We start from the raw sequence: 18929 nt of genomic DNA on the forward strand, positions 1-18929 counted from the left end.
ACTCTGTCCACTCAATTCAGTTTCCCACAGGTGGACTCCAAACATGCTCGAGACTCATCTCAAGGATAGTTAAAGCAAACAGGAAGCACCTGACCACAGTTTGGAGCCACGGCAAAGGGTCCGAATAAGTTTGTAAATGAGAGATTTCAGTTTTTGATTTTTTAATAAATCGGGAGAAAATTCTAAAAACATGTTTTCACTCTGTCATTATGAATTGTTGAGTGTAGATTGATGGGGGAAAAATGGCAATTTTATCCATTTACAATTAAATCTACAAAACAATAAATTGTGCAAAAAGCGACCCCGCAGCTGTCCAGTCCAGCACAGTGTTGAATGATCAGTCCGCTCAGTCGGAATCAGCAGGATGAAATAACACAGAGCAGACTTCCCAGTGGTCAGACATCTCAGGAACCGGTGTGACGGCGACTCAGCCACCTCCACCTCTCCCTGCAGCACCAGAGTCCATTTCGGACATTTCACGTCATGAACATAGGTGTAAATATAGGATTCTTTTTGGGGACCAAATAAAGACGTGTTACAGCAGCGGTGGGCACATTCCTCTGGCTTTTTAAAGGCCTCAGCTCGAGTTGGAAGAAGGTCAAAAACATCCAACAAACGAGGGTCAAGACGCAGAAAGACCTCTGGGGACTAACCATGTCCAGGGAGGGGTACCCGCGCTGCCGCCGACAAAACCTCATTTACATGTTGATATATAACCACGGTAACATTAGCAGACACTCATATGCTTCAGGAGGGCCAACACACGGCCTCATCTATGGATAGTTTCACTGCACGTCTGCACTGTTTGCACAAGCAAATCAATATCCAGTAATCAGCTGCTGTATGAGGAAAAGACGGGGACTATATTTGGGCTTCAGGCAGCCAAACGTCAAATGAAATGAGTCCAAAATACTGATGAAATAGCAAAGATAAACCTCAAACGGGGGATTAAAACTTCACAGAACTTCCTAAAGGGATTATTGGAGGTGTTAACAATCAATACACGGTTAGTCGTTAAGAAATGACGCCACACAAAGTGCAAGGTTTTGCATAATAACGGCGTTTTATGAGCTTCTGACGTGACTTATAACTGCAGCCTAATCTGCTGGTATTTGAGCAGTTAATGAAACAAGCATTAACTGAATTATGATTTTGAAAAATTGAGCTGAAACAATTAGTCAATTAATTGACTGAGAGAAAATTAATCAGCAACTATTTTGATAAAGGATTACTCTTTGGCATAATCGCATTTTCTGGTTCCAGAGGGCTTTCCACCAAACATCTTTGGGTTTTGAACTGTTGCTTCAACTGAAGTGAGTAAAAGATTTGAGATCGAACAGCGAAGAGTTGGCAGGGAATTCATTTTAAAGCCGTACCTGTGGGGCCGGTTGGTTCAAACCGTCTAATCCAAGACACCTAATAAAGGCAGGACTGTGGTTCAGCAGGGCAGAGGAGCACGACTCTAAGCTGGAAAACACTGTGACCCAGCAGCTGTAATAATCGATAAGCCTGGATAATCAGCAGCCACTGTCCCACTTTGTCCTCCAACAAGTCTTGATCTGTGATCAATGTCCCACAGTTTCAGGTAGAAATCGGATGCAGTAACTTTGCCAAAAACTACAGGAATCCCTGCAGTAATCTACTGCGCTTTGAGTTCTGCTAAAGACCGACCGATATGTGAATACTGAGACTGAATCGGTATTTGAGTTTGAAACAAATCTTGAAGATGTGTCAGGCAGTATATCGTCGATATAAAGTGTCCCCACCCGAAGTCCCAAAAAATGATTTTGAAAAATAAACAAATCTCACGCATGACATCAGAAATTTTTAAAACTCCGGCAAACTCCAACTGCCGATGAAGACCATGAGATTCAGCAGAAAGCTAACAAGTAGACCTGCAACGGTCAGAACTTGGTGCATGAGTAGCAACCAAGCGAGTGTGTGTGTGCGCAAACCGACGTTTCTGGCATCAGTGAGCAGTGACTAGAGCTGGATCATCGACTATCCAATGGACAGAAAGTTCATCCGCAACAGTTTTGATAGTCGATGAATCAACGAAGTCATTCATTGAGAAAAGATGCCAAACATCCCCTGGTGTCAAGTTTCTCTAACGTCTGACATTTTTCTGTTCTCCCCGGTTTTGTATCGCAGTCAGCCGAGTATCTGAGGCTTCTGGACCCTCGGTCCAACAGAACCAGACATCCGAAGACGCGTGGCTTCAGTGTTTTTCTTACAAATGGTCGACTAAATAATTCATCGCAAAAACAAGCCACATAATAATCACTGAAAATAACCATTAGCCGCACCTCTCTCCCCGCGATGAATAATTGATTCGTCAAGTCCAGGGGACATCCCTCGACTATCGGTAGTACACATAGTGAGAAGTACTTCAGCTCTACCACCATCTGTATTTACAGTGTATGAAAGATTATACACTACAATGATCCTGAAGATTAAAGCCGAGCTTTCATAGTGACGTATTGCAGCGTATAGTCTCATCAGTTTCATCAAGATGCAGCCGCTCGGAAAGACAAGACTTGGACGTGTTGACAGTAGAGTTGAACTGGACCGAAATGAACCAACTTGACATGAATCGGCCGAATCGGTTTTTCATTTAGTTGACAAAATGTGAGAAAACAGTTTAAACAAACAAACAAAAATGAAAAAGAGGCATTTTTAAATGGAGGAAAGCAGCAAAGCCTCGTCGGGGAAGATGGAACCCAGAGCGTTCAACTGATTAACTGAATATTCTCTATTTTTTTTAAAAAGGAGCCAAAAGCTGTATTTTGTTTGATCGTCTATAATTTGTCAAAAGACTGGTCGATTAATTGATTGTCAGGTTTGAGGAAAAATGATTCCTGATCAGTTAACTGCTTTAGGTCATTTATGAATTTAAAAAATGCCAATATTTGGTTACAGATGACTTTTTGTCCCCGTCACGTGCTGCACTGCAAAAATAAATTCCAATATATTTTAATGTTTTGACTCAAAAATCCGCCAAAGTAGGAACTTAAAGTCATTTGTCTATTTTTTATTTTATTTTACTCTATATTCTAAGCATCTTTGGCACAAAACGTTCCTCAGAAATCAATCAAGTTTTCTTTCTATTAGATTTCCTGCAGCCTAAAAAAATGATTGATAAGAAATATTAGTTGGTTTGTTTCTGTCAACTTGAAATTGGTATCGATGTCATCATTAGATATTCTACACACCAATAAACTGATCCAAAAAAAACAAGTAAATAAAAATCGATGGATCTTACCTTCACCTGCGGGTCCGGGACGTCCTGGATCTGGTCAGCGGCTCCGATGTCCTCCACAGCCGGAGCCGGAGGCTCGGACCGGGGCTGCTCTCCCAGAGATCTGGACGGAGGGATGTCGTCTCCGTATCCGACTTTGGGCTTCTTGCTCCCGGCTGAGGAGGAGGAGGATGCGTCGGGCTTCTTGCTGAGGAGCGAAGAGGCGAAATAAATGGCAACGACGGTGAAGAGGATGGCGGGGATGACGACGGTCGGGTCCAGGTCCATGTTGGCGGTTTTATGAATGAAAAGTTTGACTGTTGCAAGCGTGTCTTCGGGAGAGTGTGTGTGTGTGCTTTTTGGAGAGGAGGACGGCGCGTGTTAATCAGGCTGCAGTCACACACACACTGAGCCGCGTCCCGCCCCTCCACACAATCTAACCCCAACAGCTGACCGGATACAACAGCTGGCGAGATGCACGGTGCGGGGGGAATACTGCTTCCGCGTTTGTTTCAAATTAAAAGCCCACTGCAGGCCAGTGACCTGTGTGCGTGTGTGTGTGTGTGAGTGAAATACATACACCAAATGGACAGACATCCCTCCTCAGGGGGAAAAACAAACTGAGGGCTGAAAACAGGCTGCCTTCAGTGAGAGCTGGGGCACCACCACGACAGATGTTCACCGGCAGCGGTTGTGTTTTGGTCAAATGCCCCTCTTCACACATCCGCGTGAAGCTTTGAGCAGAATTAATTGTTGCCCAAAGGTTGTGGACTCTTCAACCTCCCACGTTTGCTAAACCCACCCTGTTAAATTTTGGGACTTCTCTATTCAAACGTCATTTATATTAATTTCTCAGATTTTTTTATCGTATTCCTTTATTTCATCATCCCCCAGTAAAGATCCCTCACATTTTGTGGAAAATGTCGGAGAATAACTGTTTAGTAGATAGTATTGAGGTGTATGTTTATATATGTAGAGCTGTGTTTATAGAGGCCCTAGGTCAAAGGTCGTCAGAGGGCGCCTCACAGTTTGGGAAAGGAAGTTTATGCTTAGTGATCGAAACCGTACGTTAGTGACAGTTTTTAGGAAACCAGCGGCCTCATTTAAGAGTCGGTGACCAAGGATGGTTTCCAGAGCGGTTCATCGGCTTTACACCCTCACTAGCAGGTCTGCAGATGCTCGACTTGACGCTGTTCCTCTTTGTAATAAACCTCAATATGCAATCAAGACGGTGTCAGCGGAGTCTCCTTCCTCCTCTTCACATCATCAACACCATCTAATAAACTACAGTATGTAGTGTTACAACAAATACTTGGGTGTACACACACACACACACACACACACACCTCTGAAACTAATCCAGTCTAATCCGAGAGTCCCGTAATAAGTCCTCCTTTTCGCGACGGCTCCGATGTTCAGTTCGTGCCGAAACTTCGAGCGTTCCGCCGGTTTGTCTGTGCTGCTGTTCAGGCGCGTCGCATCGTGCACAGAGGCGTTTCAGTTACGGGACCGCTGGATTCGACCGACCTGGTTTTAGCCGGGTGTTCCTGATGAACTGGAAACTGGGCGTCAGATGCCAATGAGTTGCAAGGTACCTTAACTCTACTTTCCTCTGAAGCAGGTGAACCGGGAGGCGACAGATATTTGGTTAAAACATAACTTTTGTGACAGTGGTGAAAGATGCCCCGGCTGACGTCCTGTCCGACCATCGGTCCAAACCCCGGAGAGATTCAGTTTATCGTCATGCATGACAAAGAAAAGCATCGAATTCTCGCATCTGAGAAGCTGGAACCCGCAAATGTTCAATCGACTAATGGATTCGTAGTTGCAGCTCCACTTATCCGAGTTGACTAAGTCATAATTCTGAGATACTAAGGCTTTAATTATGGGAGAGTTAGAAAGCTTTTTTTTTTCTCCTGATTTCTGACAGGAGCTGACTTCCACAATATCAGCGCCAAATTCTTATTTTCTAATAAATCAGCTGATAACAGGTACGACTGCAACAGGTAGTCGATTGTTTGATTGGTCGATCGACAGAAAATTCATTTGCCCCTTTTCTCATATTGTCATTGGAGTGTTGGTCGCACAAAGGCAGACGTCTGAAGACGCCATCTTGGGCTCTGCGAAGTTGTGACTGTCATTTTTCGCCACTTCTGTCATTTCATAGACAAAACGATTCAGTAATGAAAGTAATTGGTAGCTGCAGTCATAATAAAAAGGTCAGTTTGTGACAAAGCACCGCAAAATTTTAGAAGAGACATTATACTGGTTTAAACTGAGAAAGGCTCATGCAAAAGGCATCAGATGTGATTACACACACACACACTCACACACACACACACACACAAACGTTTCAAGTCATAGAAAAGATTTTATTGAGCAACAAAATGAAATTGATCACATCCGGGTCTCTCCCAGTGTCCCGTTCCGAACATGTGAAGAGGCTCCTCTCCTCATTCTCATGTCATCGACATTTAACCTGCACAGGAGACTCGGCGTCAACATCCTTCCCGCAGCTTAAAAAACACCTACACCCAGTAAATCTTGTCCCGGACGACCTTCGAGCAGAGACAGAGACCTTCACCAAAAGGCAGACGGAAGGCACCGTGTGTCCGACATCAGACCAGCAGAGTGCCTTTAAATTAGTTTAACGACGGATAAAAACACCAATCACGGAAACACGGCCTCCCCCACACTCAGTCGCACTAACACGCCCCGCAGGCCGACAACAAACTTTTTAGGCACTTCAGTCTAAAGCGACAGATTAACATCGACTGCGCAGATGCAGCAATTAACGTAGTCTGAAGACCTTCCCAACTGATTTGAAAGGATTCGGTTTTAAAGCAGCCGCACAAAGCCTTGACTCTGTGGCCGAAACAAATTGTTTAGAAGTCACCAACCGTTCTCTGGTTTTAGCTTCTGTAATGTGAGAATTTGCTTCTTTTCCTCATTACATTACAGTGGTTTTATCCTCCTTCTGTTCTGGACTGTCGCTCAGACAAAAACAAGACCTTTAATGAGCTTTCATCAGCTTCGGGCTGTGATAAATTGTGACGGGCATTTTTCACCGTTTTCTGACCTCATACAGACCAAACAACTAATCAGTTTATCGAGAAAATGAATTCAGGAAAATGAGCACAAATATTTGAATACTTCTCATTTATGAATCGACTAAGGTATTTAATTTATGTTAAATTTTTTCCGGGGATTTGTGTGTTGTATGTTTTTCTTTTTCTTTTATCTGTTTCCTACCTGGGACAATCTTATAATCATGACAGGTCCAACTTAAATTTATGACTTATTTATTTTGCCTCAATATCTAATGATTGTGTCTCAGTGTTACCTTTTTCCAAATATGTTTGGTCGAAATGGTTTTAAACTGGCTGCTATTGAACAGTATTAATTATATAAAATTGGACACTGATGTAGTTTCTAGTGCATTTTTCAGACAAAACATTGGAAGTCTCCATGCCTAGGCTTGGTCTCTTTGCTTTCTCTCTAGGTTTTCATTGGGTCTGGTTGAGCTGGGGATGGCAGAAGCTGTACATTTCAACCATTTATCAGCACTTGGGAGTACCTGTGTCAACCCTTGTGCTCACTAGTTTTCATGAACTCTCTGTGTAATAGCCGACTCAAACTGGTGGGGGTGGTGGTTTATAGTTCGCTGTGAAAATAAATATACCAAAAGATCAGCCTCACACTGATTTCTAATCCTATTTGTGTGTTTATCTTCTTCCTAAATACAAATGCATGGATATTTTTCCGAATCATAATTCCTTTTTTTTTTTTTGGGGGGGTAAATTATCTGAGCCCCTTCCCTGGCAACTGCAGAAGTCATGGCTGATGTCTCACTACTGCAGCTGCATTTGTAAGATCAGTTTTGCAAACTGCTATGAGTAAAGATAATAATCAAAACAAAGTTCTGAAGAAGTACTCCCGGTAGGGTATCACTGATCATTAACAATGTCAGCAACAGTGAAAATTGTCCAACGCAAGTTTCCAGAGACCAAGATGACGTCTTGTTTTCCTCGACTGACAGTCCAAAACCCCAAGATATTCAGGTTAATATCACAGAAGTTGAAGAAAACCAAAAAATACTTCAGTTTTAAAGCTGGAGATTTTTTTCCCTCCATTTTTGCTTAAAATGGATTCAAACAAGTAATCGACTGTTGCCGAAAAACTGCTGCAGAAATTATTTCTTACTTGTTTCATCGACTAATATTTCAGCTTTAACTGGAAAATAAAAATATTCATTAGTTGCGATCCCTATTCGACTCCGAGCAGGATCTGCCTCATCTACGGTAAATCCCAGACACGTCTTCTACTCTGACAACAACCGAAAGCTCAGCTCTTATTCCGCAAGAGTCAGAACCTGAACAAATGCTAATAAAACACTCTGCAACATACCAACTCATCGACAGACTCCAGAATCATCTTTTCCATTCACTGGAATTTAAAAGGCAGCGAATGTAGCGCCCTCTACTGTCATTTATTACGACTGCCAGGAGTTAAAGTACAAAACTAATGCGACTCAACTTCTAGCTACTGCACATGGTGACAGATTATCTCATTTGCAGCATATGACACAAGGCAGGCAGACCGTCGAAGTGGCGGAAACACTGACAACTGTGCTGCGGAAACTCCCGCAGACACCTGAGAACAACAAACTCTACTGAAGCCGTTTAATCCAGTTTGTTCCTCCCGAAGGCCGAGCAGCTGCTTTCGACAGTCTCCTGTATGTCACACAGTGCAAACGCACCCGCAGCAGACGCCGACTGCATCTGACACATTTAAATGATTTTCCATGTGTGTGTAGGCTTTACTGTTTAATTTCCTTAAGGCTGGCTAACTAAAGTGACACTTTAAATTCCTGGATTAAGTTTAATTTCCAAGGCAGGTACAAGAGCGAAACAACTTCTAACAATCTTAAAAAATACATACCAGAGGGGGCATTTGTGCACAAATAGCATTTGGTGGGGACTTTTCATTTTGAGCGCTCATTAATGGACACCGATCCGACGACACCGGCGGAGGCCCCAGACTCCTACAGAAGACCGGGACCTCTAGTTTCACGGCAGCATGTGCAAAACTGGCAGCAACGCGACTGAAAAAGATGGAGCTAATTAACAATTATGAGTGTGTTGTAGTATCAGGTATCAGTTCACCACTCAGATCCATCAGCCTCCGGACAAACTAACATTTACCTCCGGCTGCTGACAGAAATCTGAGGAGAAATGTGTGAAATGGGTCTCCAACGTGTATAATTACTGTTTTGTTTCTTAGGTGGCTTCGTTAAAGAATAAGTCTGGTGATATTCTATATTTTTCTGTATCTTATTCGTCTGTGCCGCTGAGCTCCAATCTGCCCTACAAAGGTAGAGAACGCCAGAAAAGCTTTTGTTTGGAAAAAAAGGTTTTAAGTTTTCATGCTGACTGGATAAACTGTAACAGATGAACAGGAAGTTGTTCCTTTATTTTATGTCTTTTGGATATAAAATCTTTGACATAACCCTTTGGAAAAAGTATGAGGGAAAAACAGTATCAACAAACAAAATCTGACTTTTTTTTTTACTCTCCATGACCGGATTAAGCTTCTGCCTTATTGCTGTGGTTCATCAAATTAAATGAAATTGATAAATTTATAGGGGAACTATACATTTCTATGGCGTAAAAAATATTATATGGCAAAAGGCATGTAAACAAGTCAAATTTTGGTCTCAACTAATTTTTGACTAAACATGTAGTAACACACACCTTCCCGCTGCCACAAATACTCACTACAGCATCAGATGTGAATTAATCCGCTGCTGAAAATAGTCCCAGACAAATGCTCTATATATTTCCTCCTGTCTGTTTGATAGAAAACTACAGTGAGCAGCTGTTTTAGGAAAATTACTGAGACTTTTTTTAAATATGAAACTATATATCAGTGAGGTGTTTTTAGAGATTTACGTCTCCAGTGGGAACCAATGGGCTCGGAGCTGAGAGCCACAGACGGAGGAGGGAAGGTGTTGAGGGACGGACTGACACACTGCTGGTTTGAGTCTGAACAAGGTATTTGATAACAATAAGAAAAATACAGAACAACACCAGACTGATCTGTTAACATCAACTGACTTGTGAAAATATACATCTGCGTGGAGAACTAGTTCACTTACTTTATGATGAGACCTGTTTAATCACACAGAGGCTCTTAACATATCAGGGACGTTTTAAAATGAGTGTAATCATCTAATCTCATCGGTGTTTTAATTATCTAGGATGTAACTGGTCCTATAGTGACATACAGTATGTTGATGATGTAGCTTCTCAACTGTGAACTGATGATTTTTTTTTTTACAAGTATGATATTATAGGGAGTGTCAGTCTGACAGGGGACAGTCTGCAGAGTATCCGTAACACACCCACATCAGAAAGGTTTCTGCAGCTTCACCAAGTTTTAAGACCTTTTTTAACATCACATTGAATGCAATTTAAGAACCGTTTTACAGTCAGACTGGCTAAAGTATTAAAGTAGGGTGTAATACCAGTGGGGACAATATGGCTTAGAACTATCATATTACTCAATACTTCCCGGCAGTATAAAACAACAATTCCTCGTGATATATTTAATTAAACCGAAGCGACCTGGACCTGGATAAGCGACGGAAAATGGCTGGTTGGATTAACCAATTAAAAAAAATTGTTGACATTGGAAGGCAAAAGAAAAATATGTAAGACTTTTGTGCACAAAATTTATGAGTTTTTAAAATCTTGTAAGGCCTTTAAAAAAAAAAAAAGAAAAGTTCAGTGCTTTTTCAGACTGTAAGACCTGCAGATACCCTGGTCAGGATTTATTGTTCATTACCACCAGTTTGTCGCTGTGAAACTAGAGGCCCAAGTGTTACTTTAATATTGCTTATAGATATTTGTTGGTTAGTGGTGGTAATCCTGACCAGAATCTACAACACAAAAACCTGTACTGCTGCAGTGAACTTTTAAAATAGGGTGCACGTTAAACTACAGAAGCCCAAACCCTGTTTTCATCTCCTCTGATGGCTAAATGTGTCAATACATTTGATTTTTACTATTAAATAAGAGCCTCGAAAATATTCCCATCGCTCCATTTCAGCATAAGATTAGATCGGAGCCCACAACGAGTTCTCAGTCCCATTATTGGCTAGAATTCATCTTCATGTTTCCCTCCACGTCCTCACACTACAGAAGCTACAGAGACAAACAGATATTGATTGGTGTTGAAAAGCACAGTGGTGGCAGGTCTCCAGCAGGCCCACGCCCCACAGGATCCTCCTCCTCTATCTACACCTCGCTTCTCAGCGGCAGCCATCTTGTCTCTAAAGGCAGCCGGGTGGCCTTCATTCGGGGATTCAGATGTTTACCTAACCTAGACTAGAAGCAGCTGGAGTTGTGGGTCTGTTTGTGAGTACAGGAGTCACACCGCTGAGGGGCCGGGTGGAGGCTGAATGGAGGCTGGAGGTCACCGCGATGAGCTCCTCTCCTTGCTGACGCAGTCATCTTGGCTGCTGGTGTCTCCGTTGGCCGTCATCCCGCAGGTCCTTCTCTTCTTCCTGCGGTGGGACATGGCGTCGCCCTCGGAGCCCGACTCCGCCTGCAGGAACACAGTGTTCAGAATCTGAATGATGTGTGCACTGTTACAACATGCTAAAGAAGTATGTTACTGCAATGGAGATGTCCGTCACATGTTAGCACCTGTCGGCAGCACTAACTTCTGACTGACCGTCCCTGTTGACATGAGTGATCCTGACTGTGGGGATTTATATAAGCAGGGATTGTAACAGTGCGTCCAAACTCAACTGTCAGCAGAACTTTATGTCCCACACAGACAAGGAAGACACAGTGTCATGCTTTTCTTTTTTCTCCCTCTTCTCACGTTTCACCGCCCGAGCCCAGCGTAAAAAATTAACAAATAAATAAATAAATCCCAGGACTCTACAGGGAGTGAAGGTTTTTCTGAAGGTATGGAACCAGTGTTTCTCCGCAAGATGAAAAAGTTCTGGAGCAACTTTCACACATTATCTGTTTCCTCAACTGTCCACTGGAAAACAAAGACACCGAACCATAATACAACAGGGCTCTATGCTCACATTGTTTTTGTGGACACTGGTGCCTGTGAACGTCCGGAACAGACAAAAATGAAGGGTTAGAGATGTTAAGGTTGTTTTTAAAAGGAAAAAGATATTCGTTGTAAATGTGTGCGTTTGTTTCCTTCGGTGTGAAAGTATGCATTGCTTTGCATCAGGTGTGGGTACGTGCTGGGACAAGGAGGGGATTGGTTCACCAGCTACCGGTACCTGCAGGTGTTTGGCTCCTTCCTTAAACTATATAAGGAGCGCTGGCACTGCATGAGGCAGAACTCACCTCCCTCTCCTCCCAACAAGCCAGACTCGTTCCTGCTGCAAAGTTCTCCATTGCACTTTGTGGGATCTATTCCATGCTGATGGTTTTTGTTGTCCAGGAAACTGTAGGGGTGGGCTGTCCTTTCTGTTGATCTTGTTTTCTCCAATTTCTTTTATTTTGGCAGGTAAGTTACTGTAATTTTGATATATTTGTTACAGCTTCCTAGTTACATTTGTTTGTTATTTTAGCCTTTGCCCACCCCAGAGTCAATTCTTAGCTCGATATATTTTAAAACACACTATAAATAAACACCTCAGCACCATTGATAGAGTGGTATTGATATTAATACACAAGGATTTCTCTTTATGCCTCAGTCTGTGGTTGTGTGTGTTTTAACACATACATCAGAGTCGGACTCCGACGAGCTGGAGGACGATGATGATGAAGAGTCACTAGAACTGTCCGACGCGATGCCCGTTGACTCCTGCAGGTCCACTTTGTCTGCCAACGCTGCCAGGTCAGGCCTCTCCTGCTTCAAAATACTGAAACAACAAATCGAGTCAGGGTTTATTTGAACCGTCAAAACACACACTTCTTCCAATAGCAAATGAAGGATCAGCGATGTCTTTCCCATTGCAGCTCCTCTGTGTGGATTTACACCATCGTCTTTTCCTTACCGATACCACTTCCTGGAGAGTTTGGGTCGACCTCGGACAGTTTTGTGCCACACAATGGGGAAGTTGGTCGTGCTGGCAAAGTTCTGAGTGACGGCGATTGTCGTGTCCAGGTTGAGGACGACGTGCCACCATCCGCCTGTGGACACAGAGCTAGTTACCATTAAAATCATTAACTTTGGGTTAATTCTCGGGTAAAAAGATGGGCAGTGGGTGAAAACGAAAAATTTAAACAGAAAAAAGAAATGACGATACAGGTGCAGTTTTTTGGTAAACATCTAAACCAACATAATTTTATCAAGCCTAATTTGCCGCCATGATTTTTTTATTTTTTTTAATTGTGAATGCCTACAACACTTTTCATCCCTGAATTCATCAGCGTTTCACAACTGCAGCTGGCTGACAGCAATGGGGCAGCGACTTTGGATACGTGGACATTTGATTATGCAAAATCAGTGGCAGCTGACTGAGCAAGTGGTCTGCACATCTGAATGGGACGGAACATCATGCAAAACGGTAGACTTTAGATGCAACCATTGTTAAAGAAAGGGAGTTTCACCGATTCTTGCAGTGTGTGTTTGATGTCTGAGTGTTTCGAATTGACTGAGCTTCGACTCAGACAGGAAGTGATGTGATGTTTGTACACACATAGATACTATGATTAAAAGATCTTGAATGATACCAGCACTACTGGTCTGTTAAACTGCCATTATTTTGTCATTTGTCTTCAAAATATGAAGCTGAATTTAATTACTCAAATTGTATTTTAAACAATGTAAGTACACGGATGTCGACTTTCAGACACACAACATCAACATGGCGTACAGTCACTCCCTCCTGTGGAGTTGAGAAGTTCTACACAGTCAGAAAGGTGAAGTCTAAATCCTGGACTGACGCCCAAGGAGCAGCTGAGGGTTTAATCCATCCTCATCACCTCCAGCTCTGTTGGCATTACGTGAATCCAGGTCACATCCATTTCGCTGTATGTCGTCACACGCTGCTGTCTAGACCGTCAGTCCACCTGTGGGGTCACACGGGTGCTGAGCCACTCTGACTGAGGGAACCTGTATGGATTCTGATTGGCCTGCACGTTAAACAGGACAGACACCACTAACCCGTGACTTAAAGAAAATATTTTGACCCAAAGCAACTGCGATGGCTGGGTGTTAAATTGAAAACGGTGTGTTTTAAAAGAAAAATGTGTTCATGCTTTTAATTTTTGTCAACAAGTCCCATGTGTAGACCCAAACCAAATAGAGATGTCCCACAACGCTGCAAAGGATTGATATCAGGGCCGATAATAATGAGAGGTATTCAGACCGTGAGGCACAGTTATGAATGGGGGGTGCGGAGGGAGAGAGGTGAGGCAAAGGTACTGCGTGAGGCGACAGGGCCAGGTGCATGCAGGTTTTCTAAAAACAACAGGAAGTTAGTTATCAGCAGATGCAGCAGTGGCAAAGACACACAGCTCAAGGAGGTGATGATGATACTTTAAAACACAACACAGTGACCGATTTCCACGAGTCAAAAATCTTCCTCCTTCACAGACTCATAACTCAGTCAAATCTGAATTCAGGGACATGAAACGCGTATTTTTAGATTCACGAGACTTCCACTTCCTGGGGATATCATTACCTCTGATGTCCACTGCAAATAATTGTCCATAGAAAAGAGGCTGCAGAACCTGGCTGAGAATCTTCATGTTTTTAAGTTTCCTTCAGTATCACAGTGACCCGGTGAGAGTTGTCTGCACGTCAGTGGGTGAACTGCAAACAGGAGCTGATCGCAGCTGATTCGGCAGCTTTCATTGGGGAGGATTTGACAAAATCTAAACAAACGTAGGCTAAAAACAAAAAATGGGGCTCATGTTGCAGCCTACAAATAACTCACTGAATCCAGGGCAACATTATACAGTACCTTAAGTTTACAGTCCCCAAAGCATCATGGGAACTGTAGTTCCAAAACTTAGAGCATTATTATCCCCCAAATCAAAGCAAGGCAGCTGACCGTCACTTTCACCGGTTAAAATGAGAAACATCTGAGGTGGCTGCAGGTCATATCAGCTGTCACTAATATTTAATTCTTTAAATAACTCACTGACGGAGCAAAATGCCTTTTCGGTTTGTTTTTCTGTACCATGCATCATCTGTGAGGGAAGAAGATCCCCTCTGTAACACCACTGTACATTCAGAGTGTTTTTGCAAAAAACTCCAATCTGTTCTTAAAGCTCTAAACTCAGATGACGCATACACAGTTGAAAATATAATGGAGACAGAGATAAATTTAGAAAATGATGTTTCTTCACTGACCAGGCACAAAAACAGTCTCCCCGGGTTTTTGGAGGATCTCCAGTGGTGTGAACTCCGGAGGCCAGTTCGGCTGCTGCGTTCTGGGATAAACCACATTGAACCAGGTGATTGCCTCATCCTGCTGGTTGCCTCCGTCCTCTCTGGTCACTTTGATCAGCTCTCGGGGTGTGTTTGTGGGGAACAGACACCATCTCTTGTGACCCTGAACCAGGGCATTCCAGGCGCTGGTGCCCAGCGGGTCGATGTGGATGCCGGTCCCGGAGCGAGCCGGGCCCATCACAAACCATCTGTGACAGAGACGAGATGAGAGGGTAAACCAGATATATCATTCGTCACTGAAAGTCTTTTTTACTGTGTTACAATGCAAACTCTGCAGACATGTGAAAGGTCAGGTCAAGGTTTTGCACTTCCCTTTTCTCTTCCAGTGAGTTAAGGGATTCTGAAGTTCAGCAAGTTACATTTTAGAGTTTTAAACCCTTTTTAATACCACAAAGGGTGCGGTTTAATAGAGTACTCCACCTATTTACCATTTCATTCTTATACCATTGTTGGACAAAATGTCTCCTGACAGCTGCAATCACATAAAGAAACATTTAGAACCAACGTTACTGCCTCCAGCAGCCAATAGACAAGATCTAATACTTTTGTTAATTCAGTTTAGGACTGATTGTCATCTTCTGAGGCCCTTTTTAGGCAACTGAATTGAATGCCTTTAAAGTCTGTTTTGCCTCGAGTTTTTAGGAGAGTTCTTTGTGGAAGCTTTTAGCTTCCTACTTGTCTTGGATTCATGTTTATCTGGGTATATGTAGGTAAAACAGTGTTTTATATATATGTGGGTGTATATTTTATATATATATATATATATATCTAATATATATATATATATATAATATATATATATGTATATATTTTTAGAGTAACTATTTTATTACTTTACAAAGAAACAAATTTCACGACCTGCAGATACCCCGGAAATTATTTCATGAGTAACAGTTTGGTGTGGTGAGAGTAGGGTTGGGGTTATCAAATCCGAAACCAGGACCAAATCCACTGATCAAATCTGAATCCTTCTGAATCCCTCATGAAATCCCTTTAAGTTTAGCTTTCATCATTTTCATTTCAACTACAGTTACAAATAACCACAAGTCAAAGTTTAAGTCTAGATCTGTGATGAGCTGTGGTCAGGTGAGAAGCCAGAAATACTAGTTTTAGTTGCAGCTACTAAATTTTAATCGACATTAACTTTAATGACATATTTGATAATAAATAATAACCAGGAGAGATATTAAAAATTTCGATTAAAAAAAAAAAAGATCACACCTGTAGGGCGGTCTGCGTTTCTCTCCTGCAAACTGGAACAGGTCGTCCCTGAAGAAGACGGGCACCTGGTAGTCCTCCAGCAGCTTCCTGCGTTTGGCATGTTCACCATAGCTGCTGTCGAAGATGTAGAGCGGGCTGTCGTCTCTGGTGCTCTCCAGGTACTCCACGTAGTACTTCATCTTCATCTTCACCGAGTATCCGTCATTGTCCTCCCCACACTTGAACTTCTGGTTGCGGTATTTGCGTTTGAGGCGCTCCAGAGTCCATTTTTCTCGGGCGGGCCAGTTCTCCTGGCAGTTCAACAGGACGACAGGCTTGTAGGGCCGCTCGAAGCGCCGGATGAACTCTTCAGGACTGAGATGGAGGGTGTCCACCCGCTCTACGTTGTCCTGTAACACACAATATCAGTGTACTGCACCACAGTGTATTGTTCTAAAGGCATTTCAAAAATCCTCAAAGACAGTTCTGTCCATGTGGGTAACAAAATATTTCATTACAAGAAATTTTTAATCTGTTTCCACAGTTGGGACTCTATTTTCTAATCCTTGAACAAGGTCATTTATAGCTTCCATTTTTGCTTGGATTAAGACATGGAGTCATAACTTCAGAACAGCCTGAAAACTAGCAACGTTTTGGACAAGCCTTAGCTACTTTCATAGAAGATATTCGTCCGGATTGCCCCACAAACACGAGGTCATCTTCTATTTCTTAAATCATAAAACATAGAAAGTACAAACTGGGGCTGATATTAGTACAAAAAGGAAAGGGTGTGTTTATTTGCAAACACACTCTTGTGTTGAGGAACGCAGGTCAGTACTGTGATTAACTGCTTTTTAACCTCTTTCGTAACCTGAGGGCACACCCATATATCCAATACCACGTCAAGTGTCGTTATGTCTCAACTCACTTTGCTTGGTCGGATCAGCTGATCTTAATATTAACACCTTCTAAATTACTCTGCAGATCTCCATTTTGTAGTTTTGTAGCTGTTACTATACTCCTGCTAACTGCAGGAATGATCTGATAGACCATAACAGCTAGCAAGGTTGACTTCAGGATGCAGACATGCAGCTGGTTCAGCTGTTCTGGAAAGCACAGGTTCAAATTTTTCGTGTGTCTTAGAAAAACACTTGTTTTAATTGCTGTAATCTTTCCTGTTCATAGTGGACGTTAAGAAAACCCTTCTTACAGCAACTTCAGTGTGAGTGACAAGGGACAAAATCCACAGTCCTTGTTTTGTGTGAAAATGTACTCCAAAGTTTATCTGAAGATAATATGAGGAATGCATATTCAACAAATCTAGGGTGTATCTTCAACATTCATAGTTTTTTGTATTAAAATCCTTATTTTTGCTACTGATCTTCCATAGCATCAAAATGAGGAAATGGTATCCAGGGAAACACAAAGAGGCAATTTTGCACTAAAACACAGTGACTTTGACAGATATCCACTTGATCAAACTAAGTCAGACTGCAGCAGCCTCATACTGGCTGTAGATAAACTTTGGAATATATTTTTCCACAGAATAAGAACTGAGGATTTTGTCCTCCATCACTTAGAAATGTGGGAAGGGATCTCTTATTGTCCAGTATGAACAGGAGGACCAATCACAGCAAGCAAAAATGTTTTAATGTTCATTTGGACACCTGACTGTTGTTTTAAAACAGACCTGAAAAAATGTGAGCCTATCCTTTAAGTTCATACTTTGCTTACAGAAGTTATAACATTTTCCAAATGGAGCTTCATTAAATTAAATTAAAACTGGCTGCAACACACAAACTAGTTTTTATGTAGCAACAATGCTGCAATCATGTTTGCACCCAATAACTGACAGTAATAATAATAATAATGACACAATAACTGTTGTTCGTGACTGAACCAGCTGAATGAGTGTTAATCACTGCATCAACATGAAAATATCCCAAAATATGGACTCTTCTTTTTCAGTTGAATGCAAGAGCTTGACCACTTTTTTCCCCAACGCATTTTGTTTAAGTGAAAAGAAGTAAATACAACCCCTGCTGTATTCAGACATTTCAAAATTCAATTTAATGAAATCTCACTTTTTTTCCATCATCTTCACCCTAATTTAACATAATGTAGTGTAGTAAAAAGTACAATATTTGCCTCTGAAATGTAGTGAACTAGAAGTATAAAGTAGCCTAAAATAATATATATATATAATAAATAATATCTATTATAATCCAGTAATATAAAAGATAATGTTTTAAAACGGGTCAAGTAATAGTAAGATTTTAAATGCAGTGTTTGTTTGTTTTTTTAACTTTTTTACTAATACAGTATTTAACGTTGTGGAGTTAAAAATTTGACTGGTTCTGCTACCACTGGTTTTTCGTTTGCATGCATCATAACAGCGTTAAAAATGAGGTATGTGACAAAGTAGGAAGAAGTTTCCAGGGGCCGAAATGAAACTAACCGGGTCACAGAATATGTCCTGACACCAGCTCCATATTAGCTCGGTGTCTACGTGACAAGCAGCACTCCTGCCTTACCCACTGCTAGCTTAGCCTCGAATGCTACATTGACAGTTACCTTTACGGTACGGTGTGACAAGTCGAAAGTCTCATGATAACCGTGTTTTATCCAGTCTAATGAATCCTTCAGCTCGGGTCTGGCGCTCCGTTTCGCCTCTTTAATCCTCTTCTTACTCTTATGGTTCATTCCTCCCCCTGGCCTTATCGCTACTCAGCTAGCTATCGAGCTAACCCGGCGCTACCAACACAAACACATTCACTAGCCTGCACTGGTACCCGGCTAGCTGCGCTGTTCTCACACTCTTAGCTTAACTGTTTAATAAGACAACAAAACCACAAGTCGGGTAATGTGTTCAACTCGTCCTTCAATCTATACCAACAGATATAAGAACACTCTGGACTCCCGCCTGGGCGATACAGTTTGATAACAGCTAATAAACTCAGCTAACTGCCTGGCGACACAATGCTTTTGTAACTGATTTACGTGATTAGCACCCGCCCCCTTTTTCGCAGGGTACAAAGTTCATTGGCTACAC

The 18929-nt window shown here is 42.1% G+C and overlaps 2 protein-coding genes across 5 annotated transcripts in view; both read right to left on the minus strand.

Annotated features, from left to right (window-relative positions):
- The window catches only part of si:ch73-366l1.5 (FILIA-N KH-like domain-containing protein), a 29164-nt gene extending 25478 nt beyond the window's left edge, over positions 1 to 3686 (minus strand). The window contains exon 1 of one of the 4 annotated variants that reach the window (XM_040124079.1): positions 3263 to 3686. In XM_040124079.1, coding sequence (XP_039980013.1) covers positions 3263 to 3526 — 264 coding nt within the window. In that variant the 5' untranslated portion in view covers positions 3527 to 3686. The remainder of the gene's footprint in view (positions 1 to 3262) is intronic. The other 3 variants (XM_040124080.1, XM_040124082.1, XM_040124081.1) reach the window with 3 other exon arrangements.
- Positions 3687 to 7015: 3329 nt separating this feature from the next.
- jmjd6 (jumonji domain containing 6, arginine demethylase and lysine hydroxylase) lies at positions 7016 to 18872 on the minus strand. The gene is made up of 6 exons (XM_040124067.1): positions 18452 to 18872; positions 15899 to 16287; positions 14579 to 14865; positions 12273 to 12408; positions 11999 to 12137; positions 7016 to 10846 (listed from the first exon to the last, which is right to left on the minus strand). The coding sequence occupies exons 1-6, from the start codon at positions 18578 to 18580 to the stop codon at positions 10715 to 10717; spliced, it is 1212 nt and encodes a 403-aa protein (XP_039980001.1). The 5' UTR covers positions 18581 to 18872; the 3' UTR covers positions 7016 to 10714.
- Positions 18873 to 18929: the final 57 nt, after the last annotated feature.

Source organism: Xiphias gladius, chromosome 3, assembly GCF_016859285.1.
Source record: "Xiphias gladius isolate SHS-SW01 ecotype Sanya breed wild chromosome 3, ASM1685928v1, whole genome shotgun sequence".
Lineage (NCBI taxonomy): Eukaryota > Metazoa > Chordata > Actinopteri > Istiophoriformes > Xiphiidae > Xiphias > Xiphias gladius.